This window comes from Gavia stellata, chromosome 3 (assembly GCF_030936135.1).
Source record: "Gavia stellata isolate bGavSte3 chromosome 3, bGavSte3.hap2, whole genome shotgun sequence".
NCBI lineage: Eukaryota > Metazoa > Chordata > Aves > Gaviiformes > Gaviidae > Gavia > Gavia stellata.
Window position 1 is genome coordinate 14,731,515 of NC_082596.1, and position 20,637 is coordinate 14,752,151.

The 20,637-nt window shown below is 43.0% G+C and overlaps 1 protein-coding gene across 1 annotated transcript in view; it reads left to right on the forward strand.

The window, feature by feature from the left end:
- The window catches only part of SNTB1 (syntrophin beta 1), a 117,020-nt gene that overhangs the window by 91,874 nt on the left and 4,509 nt on the right, over positions 1-20,637 (forward strand). The window contains exons 4-6 of the mRNA XM_059836165.1: positions 10,468-10,607; positions 18,003-18,199; positions 19,984-20,174. Coding sequence (XP_059692148.1) covers positions 10,468-10,607; positions 18,003-18,199; positions 19,984-20,174 — 528 coding nt within the window. The remainder of the gene's footprint in view (positions 1-10,467; positions 10,608-18,002; positions 18,200-19,983; positions 20,175-20,637) is intronic.

Here is a 20,637-nt window from a genome sequence, read left to right on the forward strand (position 1 = left end):
ATTTGTCTTCTTTACCCATTCTTTAGAAAACTACCATCCCAAATCAAACAGAGCTTTCTGAAAGGGCAAAGACTTTAAAATTCAACTTTGACCTGGTTAAGGAGTGAAAGAAGGTGAATTGGATATTAAATGGAATAACTGTTCATTTCCTACCTTTACTGGCACCCTGGGATCCACCAATACTGAGATCCAGCATGAAGACCTACTGGATGGTCTCCCAGCTCTCCATACTGGTTGCCAAGGTGTAGCAAACTGGAAACCTGTTTAGTGGGCAGAAGTGTCTTGGAGTTCAGCTGGGTTTTTTGGGAAAAAAAAAATCATTCTGCTCATCAGAAACTTTTGACTTTTGATAAACAAATTATAATGAAAATTACATGTTTAAGTTCCTTTTTGTCCCCAGCAAGAAAGCAGATATATTCCTTGAGTATCTTAGGTACCTTGTGGAGGTCTGTCATTGTGCTGGCAGAGATACAGACCTTTTGTTTCTATCCATCTAAAAAAAGGATATGGTCTCGAATAATTGAATGTCATTGAAAATGACAAGCAGGTAAATAAACAAACAAACAAATAAATAAAAGACAAATAGAGGAAGTTTGTGTTGATAAATCTTTACTTAAGCATCTAAATAAGTAGGTTTGGATTCCAAATTGTGACTAATTTTCACCAAACTTTTCAGAAACCTGTGACTGCTCCACATTTTTTCAAAATTAAGCCAAATTATTAAGGATTCTACTTGATTTTTTGCTTTTTCAATCAGGCTTCCAAATATTTCTCGGCACGTTCAAAATTCCAGCTGATGAAGCATAACATATAGATTTTATCAGTGTCTTTTGAAGCTAATACATTTTTGTGCCAGGCGTGTAGTGAATTCACTGATTTGCTTGAGGTCATTAGTTGCACTGCAGTCCATCAGTATTACTGAATATTGATCAGTGACACAATAGACTGAAACAACACAGTATTCTGGACTGTCCTTGAGACAGCATGATAACAATGACAAAGAAACATCTTGTTCTCTCTGTATTGCTCCTTTACTATATTTTTATTCCAGCACTTGTGATTTATAATGACCCTTGAGTAAAGTAGTCACATCTGTCAGTCTTGAAAAGATACCCATCATGATGGGCCATCATTTGTGAGACTGAATATTCGGAAAGACAATGTGATAGAGAAAGGCACAGAACATCTTCTGGGACAGATTTCAGTCACTACGGTTTTAATGTAGACATTGATGATTACCTGTCCTTCCACACAGACATCGTAATCATTTCAAATGGCATTTTACATGTTTGAGCCATCATTAAAAACTGCAAGCTGCTTTCAAATCAAAACTCCACCTCCAGCATTCATGTTTGATTGGGAGCTGTTGACAAGTGTTCTTGAGCTGATGATTAGAAATCCATGCACTTTTACTGAATTGAAAGATGAGATGTGTGTATCTTTTGAAGTAATGGGTATTATTACTCATTTATCCTAATCTGGTATCTACTTGATCAGCTGAAGTCAGATTCAGTTGTAAATTATAGACTCTTTAGAGACAGTGAGTTGAAACTATGCTGTCTTTACATTGATTCTGCTCCTGTACAATTACCATTATACCCCACTGATGATGATGAACTCCCTCATAAAATGCTTCACCTTGGCTTGAGCAGAAAACTCTGCTGACAGCAAAACTCTGGCATATAGCAACGTGCAGGGCATAGCTGAGAATAGTGGTTGCTCTTGGTATTCTGGAGCATACCTGGGCGAAACTGGTTTTTCCCATGAGTGAGTAACAGCATCTGTTCTTGAGCAGTTGCACAGGAGATGTGGTAGAGCTTCCAAAGCTCCCCATCTCTTTTCTTGCCTCGAACCCAAAGCCATTGACAGGTATGAAGCCTTTTCTTCTGGGGCTGATCCGGATGTGCCAAATAGCTCCCTGGACTGAAGAGGACAATACAGGACCATGCCATGGTCCTTCTTAGTGTTTCCTAGGGCAAGCTTTGCTTACTGGAGGAAGGGGACTGCTCCATTTTAAAGGGAAGTTCAGTTCCCTCAGTACTTGCTTTGAGATCCAGTGTTTATTTTGGAGACAGCACTGCTGCTCATCTCTCCCAGAACTGAGCTGTGTCTTGAAAGTATAGTTCATCCCACATTTTAATTCTGTGATTTTTATTCAAATATTTATTACACTTCAAGCAGTTGCTATCACCAACCTTTCTGTGATGTGTTCATGAGATGTGTTTCAGAAAGCAAGTTTACAGCCACCCTCACCTGCAGTCTGAAGAGCCCAGACATCCCATAGATAAGCCATGCGTAGTCAAAATGCATGAACACACAAGAGATGCAAAGGTCTCTGCTAACAGCCTCTTCGGTTTTATTCTGAATGTGTGGTGTGAGCATGGAGAGAGAGATTGCTGGGTGAAACACATGTGCTGGTAGGTCATGGAGGTAGGTAGTTGTGATTGCCTTCACTTTTGCACAGGTTTTTGCTTTCATATAGCAGCTTTGTGCTCACCGCCACACTTCAGGCTTTCCGTTCATTTGTTCAGTCAGTATAACTGATTTGCAAAGCCTGAGGTTAATGGTCTTTCCTTCCCTTTTTTCCTCCTTCCCCTGTGCCTCCTTTGTAAGCAGTACTTAAAATGTGACCTCTTCCAGCACAGGTTTGTTCCCAGTCAAACTGCCTTTGAAGGTCAGTTGAACTGTAGCTGGCCTGTCCACTATCTCTTGATCAGCCTCAGCTGCCAGTGCCAGCTGGGCTGTTCTGACCTTCCCATGTGTCTGACTTGCCTTCCATCCCTGTCCTTGCGACTTACAGGTTGGGGAGTTCTTCCTTGACACAGCTCTTCAGTGATGAAATGTCCTCTTCCCTTCCCTGCTCTCCTCTGGCAATTTCTGAGAAGCAATAAAAGGGGAAAAAAAAAAAAGGTAGCAAAGTGCAGGTTTTTCTACAGAAATCATTTAGCCCAACACTATATCTTTTCAGGAGTGGACCGTTGCTGTTTACAAAGCCTTGCTATCATAAATTACCACTACTTAATTTCAGACAGTGCTCTCATGGTCTGAAGAAGCTGCTATAGAAGAAAATGTGTTTTACTCAGAAAGCATCAGAATACTTCTTAAAACACAGTAGAGCTCCTTTCACCTCCTGTAAGATGAAAAGCAATTGGTGTCTTTAACAAATGGTGTGGGGCATTTACCATCTGCTGTGTGCTCTGCCTGTTTGCTCTTCGCTGGAAAGATTACTGATATTATCAGAAAGTTTACATTATCAGAGTCTCGTGTCTCACTGCAAAAAAACTCTTACTTACAGACCTTCAAATATCAACTTCATGCATAGCAAAATGATCCTGGGTCACGGTAGAGGTTTCTAAAATAGATTAATTACAATTTTTTTCCTTTTTGAGTCCCCTGGAGTTGGATTTTTGTGTATTTAATTAACCAGTTTCTATGGACACATGGATCAGGAGAGGAAAGAGAACACATTGGGTTTTTGAAGTTTTCTCAAGCAGTTGTGAAATATATTTTTACTTAAGGTATGTTGTACAGTGAATGAAGTTTATGTGATCCTGGGTTTTCTGCTCCCTTGCATTCCTTATCTTTTGCAAGGAACCTATTGCAAAGGAAATCCAGAGTGTTAAACTCTACCAAGTCAGAAGGATCAAGGATACACATTTTATACATCTCTAAATGATTTAAGGTACAAGGTAACTACAAATCATCCTGCAAACCCTTAAGCTACGATAACCATTTTATGTAACTACTGAATTCATATTGATGCAACATTCATGCAACACATATGCATGAAAAACTGCATGTGTACAGAATAATTATACAACCAACTTTAACTCAAGGGCAACCTAAATGATGACTTTCTGATCCAAATCTGGAATTCTTCTTTCATTTTTTCTGGTGTTTCACAGACTTACGGAATAATACAGGTTGGAAGGGAGTTCTTGTGGTTCAATCCCCCTGCCCTAATCAGAGCCAACTAGACCAGCTTGCTTAAGGCCTTGCCCAGTCATCTTGTGAGTATCTCGATGGGTGGACGTTTTACAGTCCATTCCAGTGTTTGACCACCATGACATATGTAAAAAGTTTCTCTGAGTATTAAATCAGAATTCCCCTTGTTTCAACTTGTGGGTATTGAATCCCATCCTCTCACTGTGCACCTCCGAGAAGAATTTGGCTCCATCTTCTCTAGTGTGGGAGACATGCAGCCCTCCAGGCTTGTTTCCCAAGGGCCTAGTCCAAAACCTAAAGAGTCATTAGAAAAACTGCAGTTGACTTCACCGAGCTCTGGAGCAAACCTCCACTATAAAACTGGGATCGGGCATTCTTGTTTGGCTGTAGGAAAGATCTCAGATCACCTGCCATTCTTGTGTGGGTGAGTACAGAGGACTGAGGTGCTTTTCTTGACATTTTGAGGTATTTGGATATGAGCCAGAGCTGATTGAAAATCCTGTTAGTTCAGAGATTCAGGACATATTGAATATATTGCCGTGCTGATGTGGTTGACTGTGTTACTTTTGTCAAAAGCTGGCTTGTGGCTTGTCATTTTAGAGGCTATTTAGAAGGAGTTCAGACTTGAACAGACCTGTCTTGAGAATGGGTGTCCTGTCCATACTGAGCAGTGCCTGTAACTGTATCTGCCAGTGTACCCCCGAGCTCTGCTCAGGAGAGCATGAGAGGTGGAGCAGCATGGTCCATGCTGTGGTTCCCACCTGACCTGCGTGGCTCTGGCTGCTCGCACAGCAGTGGCACCATGGCCAAGGTTGTGCATCACTCGCTCACTGCTCACAGGAGGCAATATTGTGCCCTTTGGGGGATTTTTGTGTGTGCACTGACTGTAATCCAGATCTGATCATGGCACAAGCCACCTGTGAGCCGTCACTGAGGTCAAAGAGAGAGAACAAAACCAGACACATTTTCATTAGCTTTTTTTTTCCTAAACAATGTGCACATTATTTCCTGTTTAAAACTACAAAGTTTAGCAGCAAAACACATCTCATCCGCGTGTGGCGTGGGAGGTGTTGATATCCCCTGCCTACGGCTGTCACTTACACCCACTCCTGAATTGCAAATTGCCTCCCATCAAATGAGCTCACAGAAATACCAGCGTTGTTGCATATGCTGGGGTTTGCATGATGTATTTCTGCATCACTGCTGTTCGTCTTGCAAAAATCCTTTTCAGTCCCAGCTGTTATTTTCAGGAACTTGACAAGTAGGTTTCTGTAAATGAATCAAATTTATTTTGAACATGGATGTAGCCCTTCATCAAAAGATGATGAAAAGGCAAGTAATACATAGCAGAACATATCCCAGCCTGTGTGGGAGCTGGCTCTTGTCAGCACGGAGAGATTTTAAGTCAGGGAGGAGGGAAAATAGCAAGAAAAAAGTTTCAGACAATTCTTTCTTGGTTGCTCCTCCTGTGCTCTGTGTGAGGGAATAGTGTAGCTCTGGTATTTGGGAGGGGGTGATGGAAAAGGGGCTTAAACCACGTACTGTAAGTGTAAACTTGCTACCTTCACAGAAGTTCTCTGAAAAGCCACATTTTGGATACTTGCTGCAGGGGAGTCTGCTGGCAATATGTAATTTGTTTACTAAACAGGGAATGTAATTGAAATGTCCCTTTTGAGTTAATGAAAATATAAAACAGCTTTCCAGAGTAGACCAAGGACTCTAATTTAATTATCTGTGAGCCTCATAGATTAAAAGTATTCTTTCATCCATTCCTGGCAGCCTGAAGTAGATGAATAACTGAAATTCAAAGAAAAACCTTTCGAAAAGGAGATCTGGGAGATGAAAGAGCAAAGGGCCAAACCATTTGTAAAAGGATTTATCTCCACTGAGGTGCCCGTTGTCTTTATGGCAACTAATTATATGTGAAAACTATTAAAGATTTGGAAGCTGTGATACCCATTAAAGGGGCCAGGGGTCCCCATCGCCTGCAGGAAAAACAAGCTGGCTCCTCTTTGAAATATTGTTTGCTATGTATCAGAGGAGTTACTCTTTAAGGGTACATTGCAAGCACTGGCCTTAAGCACATAAGCAGTTGCCAGAAAACCGGCCCGAGCAGTTGTACAGGTAGCATTGAGCTTGCTACGTCGTTATTTGCAGAGCCAGTCCTTCAGACCGCAGATCCAGCCCTAAAGAAAAGCCTGGAGCAATGCTGCCCCACCACTGCAGAGGCATCCAGAAGCAGCCAGAGCTCAGGCACATCCTCAGTGTGGTGGGGTCTGGTGTGTCCCAACACTGCGTGAGCTGTCTGCTTTCTGCATTGAAGCGCTTTTGCTCCTGTGGCAGCCAAAGGCTGATGGACAAGTCTCCACATAGCTGCTGAAATACAGCAGCCATTCTTGTGCACTCTTTGTCCACCTTCATATTTACATCTGTTCCTGCTGTGTGTGTTACAGCAGCACTTGCCACCCCAGCAGAGACCACAGTGTCCATATGGAAACGCAGGGCATTTAAACTGACTTTGCAGAGGAAGCCTGTGACCGAGCAAGGTCTCCTCTGGTGTCATCCCAAGCCCAGCCATCACATTGTTATCCACAAAAAAATTAGGTTTTATCCTTCCCGTACATGAAATATTTTCTGAATTTGGAAAGATAAACCAGAGAGGTGCATATGGGAAAAAGTGGGGTTTGCCTTTCATGGAGTGAGTATATAAGGAGCAAAAAGAGGTTGCGAGTACCAAAAAGGATGCTTCACCGCACTTGGGGTTTTTTTGTTAGAATATGTTCTCCTATTTCAGGTTTGTACTTGAAGGCTTTGATGTAGAGACACAGTGTGTTTAGGAAAGAAAAAAAATCAAGTTTGCTTCTGGTATAAACATTTACAACTTCATTGACCTGAAGTGGAATTTCACTTGGGCAGATAAGCAGTGACCTCAGCTGAGATGAGCAGAGCATTGAGAGGGGGCACTGGTACCTGTTGCTTAGAGTTACCTGAACAGTGCCCAGAAGACCAGCAAAAAATTTGCTGCTTAATTTTATTGCAGTGGGAGGTTTGAGGAATACTGATTTTTCTTTTCTCTAGTTCATCTAGATTTGATCTAACATTTTTGACTTTTTGAAAAAGGGTTGAGTTTGAAAAGTTTTTTAGAGTGGGTGGTTATTTTATTTGTCTACAACACATATCAATGCACTTTGAATTGTACGTGTGCAAGTGGGAACCGGAACGAAGAAACTGTAGCACAGGTGCCAGAATTCTGCAAAATTCTGGCTAAGAAGCTGGCCCTAACCATCATCTAAAATGATGCCTCTAAAATGTATCTCAGATGATACTTAAATTTACTCTTACTGAAGTATTTCATGTTATCTTTCTGATAAGTCAGAGTTTAAAACCTTTAAAACTTGAACAAATCCTTCACTTAGCTGCCCGTAAGCAGCATGTTTTTTGCTTTTGTTTTGTAATTTGCTATTATACTCATGCTTGATATGACACTTGCTTGATCTGGATTAATTTCCCATGCTGATTTGTTCTGAATGTGCCTTGTAGGCTAATGGTATATTTGCAGCCTCTCTTCTTCCTTTGTAAAATTTACTATTACCATTTATGGGACAGCGTGTTCTCTTTGACACCTTCCAGAAGTGCCAACTGCCTGTTGAACAGCCCGGCATCTGCTGTTAAAGGCTGATCCAAATCCCAATGAAATCAGGGAACAGTAATGCAATTCAAGGTTTTTAAGGAAAAGCAGCATCTTTTATTAGATTAGCTGTTACAGTTGGAAAAAAACAGACAAGCCTTCAGGCACACAAATCCTTCTTCAGGTCTGAAATAGCAGCAGTACTGCTTACACCAGCATTCCTTAGCAGTAAGACAGCTATGGTCCCAGCAAGGTATAAAAAAATTGATTAAAAGTGTGTGTATTCCATGGACCTTCTTACTGGGAAGAGCTTCCTAGCAAGACACAGGCAAACATCAACAGTTGGACTTGATGATCTTAAAGGTCTTTTCCAACCTAAATGATTCTATGATTCTATGATCGTTCTCCTCTCTCCCCTTCCCAGTATACACCCTACAAACAGGGGATACATCCTACAAGGACAGGTAGTATAAGGTCATTTTTACTTGAGAAAAAGTCTTCAATACCTTATGACTGAACCATATCTTCTCCGTAGCCACCCTGCTATTGGGAAGGACTGAGAAGAAGCTGTGGGCTTTGCTGTGCAGGTTGTAACCACGGGATCTGCGCTGGAAATTCTGGCTGCTGATGTTTACAGCTGTCCAGTTGTGGGACTAGCTGGCAAAATGAATTTTATTCCCTTTCTTGTGGTTGCTTTACAGGGAACAGTGTTTCCCAAAGTTTCTGAAGTCACAGCTGACTGACCAGCCCCCTAATAACAAAGCTTGTGATTGAAAATGCTACACAGGCAGGATGGTTCTGCAGAAAAGCTGTGAGCAGCTTCCTGTAGTCTTTGGGTTGCTCGTGGTCAGAGAATAGAAAACTAAGAAGAGCCCAGTACTCTGTCTGCTTACTCCTCCACATGACGGATCTGAACATTCTGCTTTTTCATCCTGTGATAGACTTCATATTTATCTTCCTTTTTCTTTTCTGGAAATCTTCAAAAGTACGTACTAAAATCTTTGAATTAAAGAACACAGGCAGGTGCTCAAAAATTAAATGGTAACATTAACCGTAACATTTATCGAGTGTTAACATTAACTGTAACATTTATTTCTATATTCCCATGTTAGGAACTGGGGTGTTAGCTGTAGTTAATAACTGTGGTATTAAGAAGCTGAGAATGCTTTTTGCTCATGTAAATATTTCTGCGGTACACAGGCTGCAAGAACTCTGGATTTTGCATTCTTTCTGGAGTGTATTAATAGGCTTCTCTATTCAGCCCTATTTGAAAATGAAAGGTTGCATTTCAAGAAACTGTCACCACAACAAAATTGTAAATAAGTCTTGACACTTCTGAAGAAATTAAAGGGATGAACCTTTTATGAGTTTAAATTGACTAACATAGAGACATGAACAACCAGTGAGCAAATAATGCTGTAAACAGGAATATAATTATTGGAAAAACTTAATTCAGAAGGAAAAATATCTCTTAAAAACAATGTAAGCCAAAAATATTTGGTTTAAGTTTAAGATCTGCTTTGGGCATTGGTGTTCTGGTGCAAAGCTATCTTACAACTGTCTTGAAAGTCCTTAAAAGTTTAGAAATTTGTGGGACCCTTTCTTCATATAAAATACGAGTGTTTCAAATGTGGTTCTCAATCTGAATCTATCACTTAAGACACGTTGTACTTAGGGAGCTGAATCACCATTCCTGGCTGTGCCACTCTCAGCCTGGCCAACCTTTAATTGATCCCGTTTATGTATTTCTCCACCCAGTGATGTGCCCAGTGACACATGCCCATGGCAAGCAGGCTGGCATCAACCAAAGAACACCGTAGACAACTGCTTCTCTTTACTGGAGAAGGTTTTAATGGAGGAGTCATGTAGACAACCTGATTCTCTAGTGAATCTCAGAATTTGTTTCATTCCCTTTAGTACCCCGCCAAGGAGTTCAGGTTTGAAAGCATTGCTGTGAGTGTACTGCATAACATGGTTTCTTTTTCTTTATGTGCACCAAAAGGAAAATGATGAATTTGTCTGTGAAAGCCAAGAACTTCATTCTCACTTGAAACTAAACCCTCTCATATTCCCATATATTTTAAGACACTTCCATGCTGCCAGCATAGAATAAGTAAAAACCAGCATCCATACTTGATCCCCATAATGGTAATTGTGTAGCCATGTGGACGACCACATGCCTAACCTGCAAAATATAATTCCACATCTGGATCCTGCAGCCAGGAAAGGGCTCTGATGTCCCAGGTTTTAGACATCTTTCTTCTACAGATGGGTTTGAAATGTAGATGCAGATCCATCACTGAGTCAACCTCATGTTTAGGTCTTTACAAATTGGCACTTGTAAAACTGTTGGGAAGGAAGAAGGGTATGAAGGAAGCAGAAGCAATGAAAAAGTAAACTGCTGAGGACAAAAGCATCTGCTCCCAAACCACTATTTTTTACTACCTGACACTCTTCTTTAATAGTGATGATGTTGCGGCTTTTTGCAGTCATGAAAATAGAAACAGCAGCGACAGTGTCCAGCATTCAGGTTAATGTGCCAGCTACACATGAATGGTGCACATTTAAGGTCCTTTCATGCATACCATAGCTAAATAATAGACAGCTCTGTCTCAGTGTTCTTCCACTACTGCGTTTATGGAGTAGCCTGTAGTAAGGGAAGGCTGCAAGGAGGGCTGGAAATGGCAGTGTTAATGAGACCAGCAGATGTCATTGCACTTTACTCCATTTCTCCTGCAGCTGGTTATAAATTCAGGTGGAAGATGTCAAAAAGCCAAAGAAGTAAAACTCTCTTTTGTTCATTATCTCGCCTGGGACTCGACATGTTCATATCATCAGGCTTTCCACAATGGTAGCTTTGTCTCTTGTTTCACTGAGACTTTGCTCTTTTTCAGGTGCCAGGAGACAATGAGAAGCACTGGAAACCAGTGTTAGTGGTCTTGACGGAGAAAGACCTCTTAATATACGAGAGCATGCCGCGGATGAAGGAAGCTTGGTTCAGCCCTCTGCATACCTACCCCCTGCTAGCCACCAGGTACCTGTGCTTCTTTATTACAACCACTTCAAGAGTGGTGGGAATGGCTGAGTCAGCCAGGAACAGGTATAGCTGGTGCATAGCTATATATTACACTTGAAGCGTCGTGGTTTGAGAAGCAGATTCTTCTTCAATGGGCTGATGTGCTCAGTTTAATTCCTCACTTCTCCATTTCAAGTTCTGGCCGAGGCTGATGGCCAGAAGCACACCAGAAGGATTATGGATGCGGCTGTTTGGCCTGGATCCAGAGGGGGGAGAGCTGAAAAGGCCAAGAGCTCGATCTCCTGAGATTTCTATCTCAGCATACAGACCTGAAGGCTTGGCAGAAGCACTCAGATTTCCAGCCACTCCTCCAGGCTGCAAAAATTGAAATTGCTGCCCTGAGTTGGATGTGTTGCTGTGGCAGTTCTGCATGAGCGGTTTGGGGCTTTTGGGGGCTCGCACATGTGATAGAGACACTTAATTTCAGCATGGCTTGTGTTCCTACTTTAGCAAATTAATTCCTGGCTTTTTTTAGCTTAAAATGGTGAGCTTGGAAGACACATTCTTGAATCTAGGTTGGAAATCTGCATTATTTCAAAGGTATCCATCAACACTAATTCAGAGAGAGCTTTCCCATGGTTGTCTTTATGCAGTGGAAACTGTCTGTTCTTCTTAATGTGAATCTTAATCACATTTCTCTGCCAGTATGGTCAAAGGGCTTGAGAAAGAGCTGCTGTTCCATTGTTTTGGCCTTGCTACAGGCCTCTATTATACTATTTTCAATGAGTTCTCATTCAGAAGGGCTGGTAGGACATGGCCAAAAGCAGTGGGTCTCTTACTGCACTCTTATTAGTTAATTTTTGTTCTTGGTCTCTTAGTTCTCTCCCCAAATGAACTGAGGCTTTGCTGCTAAATCATTATATTAAAAAAAAAAAAAATTAACTGGGTGAATTATGATGATGGTTGTTTTGTCCCAGTCTACCTACCCATGATGGAGCTTTCAGACTTCCTGGGAAGCAGGCTTCTGACTCACCCTTTGTTATCATAACGTGAGGCAAGAGCCCCATGCTTTACAGCTTGCAGCCTGCCACACGTCGTGGCGGTGAAGGCTGACAATTCCAGGTGGCAATTCCCAATGAAAACTGAGTAAGGTGTTGGAGCCGGAGGCTGCGTCCAGGTGAGTCACTAAGGCCTTAGAGTTTGCGAAGCAAGAGCACCCCAGCAGAAGGTGATGTGTCTCCTCCCCAGTGCTTCGGGGTGTCATTTGTACATGGACCTAAGTCCTTCTTCTTACAGTGACTGGAGATCCTGCAGCACACCCTGCCCCTTCTTGCCCACATGTCATCACGTGTAAAGACAGCCCCTTGGTGGGCATGTCATCAGTGACCACCAATTTACTGGATCAAACAATCTTAAGTCCTCGTCTTGGAGGGCCTGTTACTTAATTACTTTTTCTCAGGAGTTCAGATTTGATAGCAGACTGTCTTGCCTCAAGTGGGGATAATCATCTCCTTGTCCGATGGGATTCCCGTGTGAGTGGAGGAACATCGGCCTTTGAGCTGGAGGGGAATGAGAAGTTGCTCGACACAGGTGTCAGGCTGAAGGGTCTTTATGGACTGGGAAAATGGTCTGTAAGAAAGATGGGGTGCGGTTCAGAAAGGACAAGCACGAAGTTCAGTGCTGGGGAATAATCAGCTGCACTGGTTTGGGGTGAAGAATGACTGACAAAGTAGTTACTCTGCCAGGAAGCGTCTGGGCAGTGTGGTGAAATTCCTTAAATCTATGGTGTTATGTTGTTGAGAAAACAAAGACAATCATCTTGGGTTATAGCAGAAGTGTTGCGTGTCGGACCGATGTAGTAATCTAACCTAACTACAGAGCATGAGTAAAGCCTCAGGTGATACACCACCTTCATGTGACGCATTGTACTTCCAAAAAGATGTCAGTTAACTGTGGAAGGTCTAGAAGAAAGCAATGCAAATGTAGAAAACACTGTCAGTAGGGGAATACTTAAGAAACCTTAGTTGTTTAATCTAGAGAAGTCCATGGAAAACATGTCAATAGTTTTCAAGTATGAAGATGAGACACAAGGAGGACAGGAGAGCACGTTCTCCAGGTCCCCGCTGGTTACAACAGGACATAGTTGGCTGTGTTTGTGGCAGCAGGGGCTCGGGGTAGGTCCTGGGAAAAACTTGGTGTGCAGGTGAGGTACTGGATTAGATTAGGAAAGGTGTACCATCCTCATGACTGGGAACTTTGAAGAACGGGTGACACTGTAACCCTAAGGAGCACAGTTAGCCTTGCTCTGGGAAGGGACATGCGCTGGGTGACCTCCTGAGAACCGTTCCAGCCTCATCTCTGTGATTTCTTACTAGTATCGCCGTGAATTTAACACTCAGGTAAAAAGACAGCAGATATACCAAACTTGACATTCAGAATGGAGTTGCAATCTGATAAATACATATAAATACTTGAATCCCCAAGGTGAGCAGATTACATAAATTGACAGATTCCCTAAATTACTACACCTACTGTTTTGGATGATTTTGATTAAAACTCTGCAGGGTTCTGCTTTTATGATCTGTCACACTGAGTACACTTATACCAAAAAAATACACAGGGTTTGCTGTTAGTATTGACTGCTGTGTTCATGCTCGGTCAGTGATTACCCTTCTCGTGATGGGTTTTTTAATCCCCTCTGTGCATTGATCAGTGCAATTTAGAACTTTTCACCTGGAAAGTTTGCAGACCACATATTATAATCTTGGCTGCTCCCATCTTTCATATTTTTATGAGTCCTGGGGAAAAATTTTTGCTTACCTAATGCATATTTGAAAAGCTGCTGAAACTGGAAAACTTCAGTGCCAGATACTGTACAGAGTCATGCTTAATCTACCCAAGACATAATGAGCAGAGAAAATTGGAAAGTGGTGGAAGGATTACAATCTTCCTACAGTATTTTAACAGCAGAATTTCAACATGCCCTTTCTGTTTGTTGATAAGTTTGCCTTCAACCTATGGGTGCTATTAAGACCTAAAAATATTTTCCGGTCAGTCCTTCCCAGCTTTGTGTGGAGTACAAGTAATAGCTCAAATAAAACTGAGATCAGGAGATTTAAGTTGTTCCTTTAAATCTCTGCACTGGGAGGCACAGCAGCTGGCTCATAGCCCTGACTCCAAGGACCTTTTTGTCATAATCTCTGTTTCAGTGTTTCCTTATGCCTGAATAACAGTGCCTCCCTCTAGCATGGGAATGGGGCTTAAGTAATTACATCTTAAATGTTTGCAATCAAATTGCGTTATCTATCGAAGCCAGATATGAAATGAAAAAAGAAAAAAAGCAGCCCATGTTGGACTCTGATTAAAGATCAGGTAAGCAGCTTTCATGCGAAGCTGAGGTCTGTAACCAGAAAGTATTAAAGCAGTTTTATAGTTAATGCCATGGAAAGTTGGGAAAGGAGTTTGGGCACCGATTAGTCATCTGTGCAGGTGGAGAGAGGAGCAGGCGGGGAGCACTGGGGTCCCTGAGCACCCCAGGGAAGGTGTATGAGGTGGCATGCAAGCAGTGCAAGTTCTCCGCTCGTCTTCCCAGGGCAGTGAGGGTGGTTGTGATTCCCTCCACGCAAAGCTCAAATGAATGTGGGCCTATGCATAGGTTTCTAAAGAGTACAGCCATTCCAGAGCACGTTTCAAATGCTAAGTCAGGGGTAAGGAGTGGCTTCGATGTAGGAAAGGTTAGATGATAGTGGCTTTCTACTGGGCAGAGCTGCATGACTGTTGCTGCACTTGTATCACAGCCTCCTCTGAGATAAATCTCACATGAGCAGCTGAACACTTGCTTTGAATGTCAGTGCTGGTTTCGCTGTCCTTTTTGAAGAGGCCATTAGATTTTGCTGTTGCAGTAAATGGTTGAAACTCTTTTCATAGCATTAGAATGAGAAGCAGGTCCCAGTGAGTCTCACCCACCACCAGCACTTCAAGTTGAACCGTACAAGTCTTGCTATCACACATTTGCAAAGAATAATGCTAAAAAGGTCCCCAAAACATAGAGAGACAAAGGAGAAATTAGGGAAGATTAGAATTGTCCCTGTGGCTCCCTGGAGCATGCCAAGAGTTGCATTTTACAGCTGCTGCCTGCTATCTACACGTTGTGCAAACAGACTCGATCGTGACCAACCTTCTCCTGCCCTCTTGCGGCTCCGGCTGCTCCAGGGAAGCGTGCTCGGGCTCCTGCGCACTCAGAGACATCTCAGAAGCCTCCACGGAGCCCTGTAACCTTCAGGGACTGCAGCTGAGTATTACCAGAGCCGGCCATGGGGTGCCTTTTCAGCTCTGGGGTGCAGCGTGCACCACACACACAACCTCCACTGTGGTCAAGCGATGGGAGGTGGGGGCGAGGGGAAGCCTTCTATGAAGTTTCTAAAACTATTTTTTGCCTTTTAAGGTATTTTTGTGGTCTTTAGGATAAACCATCTTTTATGTAAGTGAAACAACTCATGTGAATGTAACTTTATTAAAGCTTAGGAATCCTTTGACTTGTACCCAAATACATCAGTACTGACAGCTGATAAATACTATCAAATGTTCCCCTGCATATTTGTCTAGTTCACATTCAACTCCCTGATTTTCCAAAGCACAATCTGGAGTTGTATGATAGAAAAGGATTTTTAAATAGTGAGACTGAATTTTTAATAATGAAGGGATAATGTGAATGAGAAGGCAGGCAGGAAACAATGCTCATGTTGGGTGTGTCCACAGACTTTAATATGTAAAGTATATCTTCATTCTATCCACGTGCTGAAAAACCTACAATGCCAGTGCTATGGATGAAGCATGAAGATGTAGGGAGGTAGGGTTTGTATTTGAAAGGAAGTAAAACATTGGAAACAGCTGTCTGTCACATATTCAGTATCACAAGTGTTAGAAAAGAATTTTTAGCACAGCTGATGAGCACTGTATAAAAGAGAAGGGACGACCCAGGGAGAAGCTGGGATAGTTTTATTTTTAATGACAAACTTGACGTGATTTTCCAGGCTGCTTTCCTGCAGTTGTCTGTCCCCCTGTCCAGTAGCAGAAGGCAGAATAAGAGCGGCAACCCTGCCTGCACCTGAGTGACCAGGCAGCAGCAGAATTCACTGGAGATTTCAGTTCCTCATCTCCTGCCTTAATTATCAAGATGCAGCTTCTCCTCAGAGTTTGCACTTCCTCACGCCAAATCAAAGTGAATAAAAGTTTTTGGGCTGTTTGTTTGCTGCTGACTCCCCGACTGTAAAATCTGTCCAGGGTACAGTTAGAATCATAAAATCATAAAATCATTTAGGTTGGAAAGGAACTTTAAGGTCATGGAGTCCAACCCTTAACCTAACACTGCCAAGTCCACCACTAAACCATGTCCTTAAGCACCACATCCACACGTCTTTTAAATACCTCCAGGGATGGTGACTCAACCACCTCCCTGGGCAGCCTGGTCCAGTGCTTGACAACCCTTTCGGTGAAGAAGTTTTTCCTAATATCGAGTCTGAATCTCCCCTGGTGCAACTTGAGGCCATTTCCTCTTGTCTTGTCACTCATCACTTGGGAGAAGAGACCAACACCCACCTCTCTGCAACCTCCTTTCAGGTAGTTGTAGAGAGCGATAAGGTCTCCCCTCAGCCTCCTCTTCTCCAGACTGAACAACCCCAGCTCCCTCAGCCGCTCCTCAGAAGACTTGTGTTCCAGACCCCTCACCAGCTTCGTCGCCCTTCTCTGGACACGCTCCAGCACCTCTATGTCCTTCTTGTAGTGAGGGGCCCAAAACTGAACACAGTATTCGAGGTGCGGCCTCACCAGTGCTGAGTACAGGGGAACAATCACTTCCCTACTTCTTCTGGCCATGCTGTTTCTGATACAAAAGGTCCCGAGTATCAAAGCTGAGCAGGGCTTTAACACAGCCCTTCTACAGGCAAAAAAATCATTTGGAGAGGATGGCGGTGTCTCTCTGGAAGAGGCTTTCCTGCAGAGACACAGGGCAGGGCAACTCTGTGCCTTGCCTCCTGAGACCTCCTGGGCCCATGAAACCAAGGCTGACGCTCAAAGTCCAAAGGAAGTCACCACGAACCTGAAGATAAACAATTCTTGCAAACCTTCTAGCCGGGTACGGAAGAAGGTTTGGCCCGATGTGCATCCCAGATGTTAGCACGGACTGCCAGGGAATTGGGGAAAAATTCAGATGCCCTGCGGTTAGTGTTTCAATAACTAAAAAGCTGAAGTTGTGCTTTTTCTTTCCTTTCTGCTTTTTTTTTTCCCTTATTAAAACATCTCTGTTTGATGGCATACTTCTACAGTGTCAACTATTCTTCCAGATGCAAAACAATAATTTGAGGGTGAATTAGCATTCAGTGGATGATTAGTATAATCTAATGTTTTATGTTTCAGCACAAGTATTCTACTACCATGCTACATACTTACTTTATAGTCTCAAATGAAGTATATTGTTTGCCTATAGAAAGGGAAACAGGAAACACACGACAGAAATAAGCTTGTCAGAAGAATTTCCGAGGTTTCATTTTGTGACTCCCTCAAAGGGTTAGTGCCTGTGTCTCAAAGAGTGGTGAACTCCTCTGGATTATTATTTTCATCTGAGTCATGTCCCTGAGTGAATTCTGTATTCTTTGTCCACACTTCTGCAGGAAAAAAACACCAAAAGGACAGTCTCAAAGAATTAAATATTATGAGGTGTTGATTTTCTCACTCAAAAGTATTCTCTGCAATTAGTGTTTGCCCAGATGAACAAACCTTTCCTGGTCATGGGAGATCAGCTGTTGATGCCAGGCCAAAAAAAAATTAATTGCAGCAAAATGTGAGAGAATTTCAGATTACAAATAGCTGCAGCATTTTGTGTTTTGCAGGTTCCTTACAGGAAAAGTACGCACAAGACAGTACTTTGGCATCTGCGTTATTTTACAGTACTTCTTACTTTATCTGATGGCATTTATCATTGAATTTGTCTGCAGATATTTAAGCTTTATGGCAACTGCAGCCTGACAGTGAAAGTCAGATTCAGCTGCCTCAACTTAGCTAGCACTTGTATCTGTGCACCAAACCCCGTCACCACAGACCAGTCAGTGATTTCTCTCAGTTCCTCATCCGAAGAGGTGTTTCTTACAATTTGTTAGGAATTTAGGGCCCTCTGGGATATCCCCATCATCACCTGCATGTCTGGCTGCTTCAGTACTCACTGCTTTGGACCTTCACTCTTCTGCGTGTCACTAGGAGTCACTTTAGGCTCAAATACAGAGGAGATGCAACTTCTCACGCTCCCAGCCACGTGCATTTAGGAACATACAGAGTAGAGCTGTGCTCAGGTGGGGATTTTGGCACAGTGCGCTGTGTCAGCATTATAATTCCATGATGTGGTTTCAAATCCAATTGCAGGTTGGTTCATTCTGGCCCAGGAAAAGGTTCACCGCAGTCGGGGATGGATTTGTCTTTCGCAACCCGTACTGGTACAAGGCAAGGGATTGAAACCCATCTGTTCAGGACGGAGACTAGCCGAGACCTCTCACTGTGGACGAGGAGCGTAGTGCAGGGCTGCCACAATTCTGCGGAGCTCATCACGGAAATCACCACATGTGAGTAACACCTGCGGTGCTGCCTCTCCACACCTCCTTGTGACACTCATGGGTAGTTCAAGCTCCTTCTGCTAGAGGTGATTCATTTAAAAAAATGTGCATATTTAGCTTTCTATGTGTTTAAAATACTGTCCCCTTGGTTTCTGAGCCAGTCCCAGCTGGTGTGGTACCTGTGGCCAGTAACACAGTCGCTGTCATTCTGACTTGTGGTCTTGTTTTCGGCATGTTGTTTCAGACACAAGTCTGTAGTCAGTCGTATAGGGCTGCATGTCATGGAGGGGTGCTCATCAGAGGTTTGTCCAGAGACCCAGAGAAAAGAGCATTTTTCTGCGATTCAGGAGACTCCTGAGAGCCTGGTGGGAGATTCTCCTGCAGAGGGAGGAGGCAGAGAAGGACCAGCACGTTCACAAGAGTGAATTGGCCATTTATTCATCCAGCTCTGCACACTTGAGAAGAGTAAAAAAATACAAACCAATCCAGTAGCCACATTTTGACGGCTAGTCATTTCCCTCCCTGAACATCAGGGTATCGCTTGTCAGCACTACTGTACATGCAAAATTGACTGGAATAAAAGTAATTGGCTGCAGATGCTCTGGAGTGATGCCCCATTCGGCCAGGTAGCTGCTAGCCTGGGGTGGCTCTGGGGCGTTGAGACGGGGCCTTTCTCTTGAGTGCCCCCAGGATTTGGGAGTCCTTCCCCCACTAGCTCTCCAGTTGACAGGGCTGTTAAAGTTGAACATCATCTCCACTCGTTGCCTAAAAACGTGAGAGCAAGAGCCAAAGCACAAATCCGCTCCATGAAAAAGGGCGACTCCCATTTCGTGAAGCCGTCAGGTACAGCCACATGCTGCTGAGCACGGGGACACCTGCCCGTAGGCTGCCAGGCCCCGAGCCTCGCGGGGAGCTCAGGCTGCTTGGCGAGGGCCTCTGACGTGGAAACCAAGCAGACTGTTCAGTGGGAACCACCTCGAGGGCACGTCTGCCTCCTCAGCCCAGCCTTCCAAGAACAGGAGGAGGGCATCAGCCCCCTCTTTTATCGTGGTGCTTTTATCCCAGTGCCAAGGACCCTTCTTGGCAGAATTGTTCACAGGAAAGTGGTGGAAAAGAGAATTCGGGATGTAAACACCTAAACTCTTTATTTTTCTGATGTGGATCATGGCCTATGTTTCTGAGCTGAGGGGAGGATGCAGACTTTCTGCTGCAGTAGCTATTATACACAATTATCTGGGCCCTTTTTCAATTATCACGACACTAATGAGGACTCGTGAGTGTCTTCATCTTTGTCAAAATACTTTAGGGAAATCCTTTCCAGCTTCTAATTTTCTCGTGCATTGTGTGCCACGTTTATTGATTTCGGCTATGTCTGTCAGATGTAAGAAGAGGAATAGCTATGACTTTGTCAAGGTTTGGAAGGAGGACGTGCCAGCCTGAGCCTTCTTAAACGTCAGTAGATTGTTTTTCTGTCAGCATGTAGATGTATGCTGCAACATGAAGAATGCAGTGAATAACTGAAAGGACTGAAATCAGTACTGCTACTGCCGAGCACCATTTTAGTCTGTGTGTTTACACTATAACTAACAAACCTTGCTTGAACCTTGCACAACACAAAGATTTCTGTTGTTCTTCCACATCTGTAGGCTTACAGTTAAGATTAGCACAGTTTTAGGAAAGGTTAGTTTCCGCAAGATAGTGTTGAGATTGAATGTAAAATGTAGATATCTGCAGCCAAATGGTATTTGTTGCTTTTAAGAACGTTACAGACTGAATTTTGTTTCCTTCTTCAGCTTGCACATATAAAAGCCAGGAGTGCCGTTTGACCATCCATTACGAACATGGATTCTCTCTTACAACTGAACCGCAAGATGGTGCCTTCTCTAAGACAATTGCACAATATCCCTACGAAAAACTGAAAATGTCCTCAGATGATGGGATAAGGATGCTTTATTTAGACTTTGGAGGAAAGGATGGAGAAATTGTAAGTACTGCGTTTAGCAGAGGTGCATGTTACCATCTTTTTGGTGGTCCTTCAGGCCGTGGGGGTGGAGAAGCACTAATGGAAGTTGGACTAGGTGATCGTTGTAGGTCCTTTCCAACTGAAATATTCTATTCTGTTCTGTTCTATTCTAATAACAGCTGGCCAGTACCAGGTTCCAGTACCAGTATTTAGACACTGTGCTTTCTAGTACAGCACGACAATCTGGCTTTAGAAGGAGATAAACTAAGAAAAGAGATAAAATGGTAAAACCATGCAAAGAGGGATGAAAGATTTCTTACATTTAAGAACAAATTGTGTCTCTAAATAGCCAGATGTTAGAATTTTTGTATGTATCCATTTCACTTTTTAAATGATTGCAGGTGGAAGAACTTAAGAATGAGATGTTACCAATTTCAAGGTACACATAGACATTGCATGTTATGACAACGAGCTATGTTTTAGA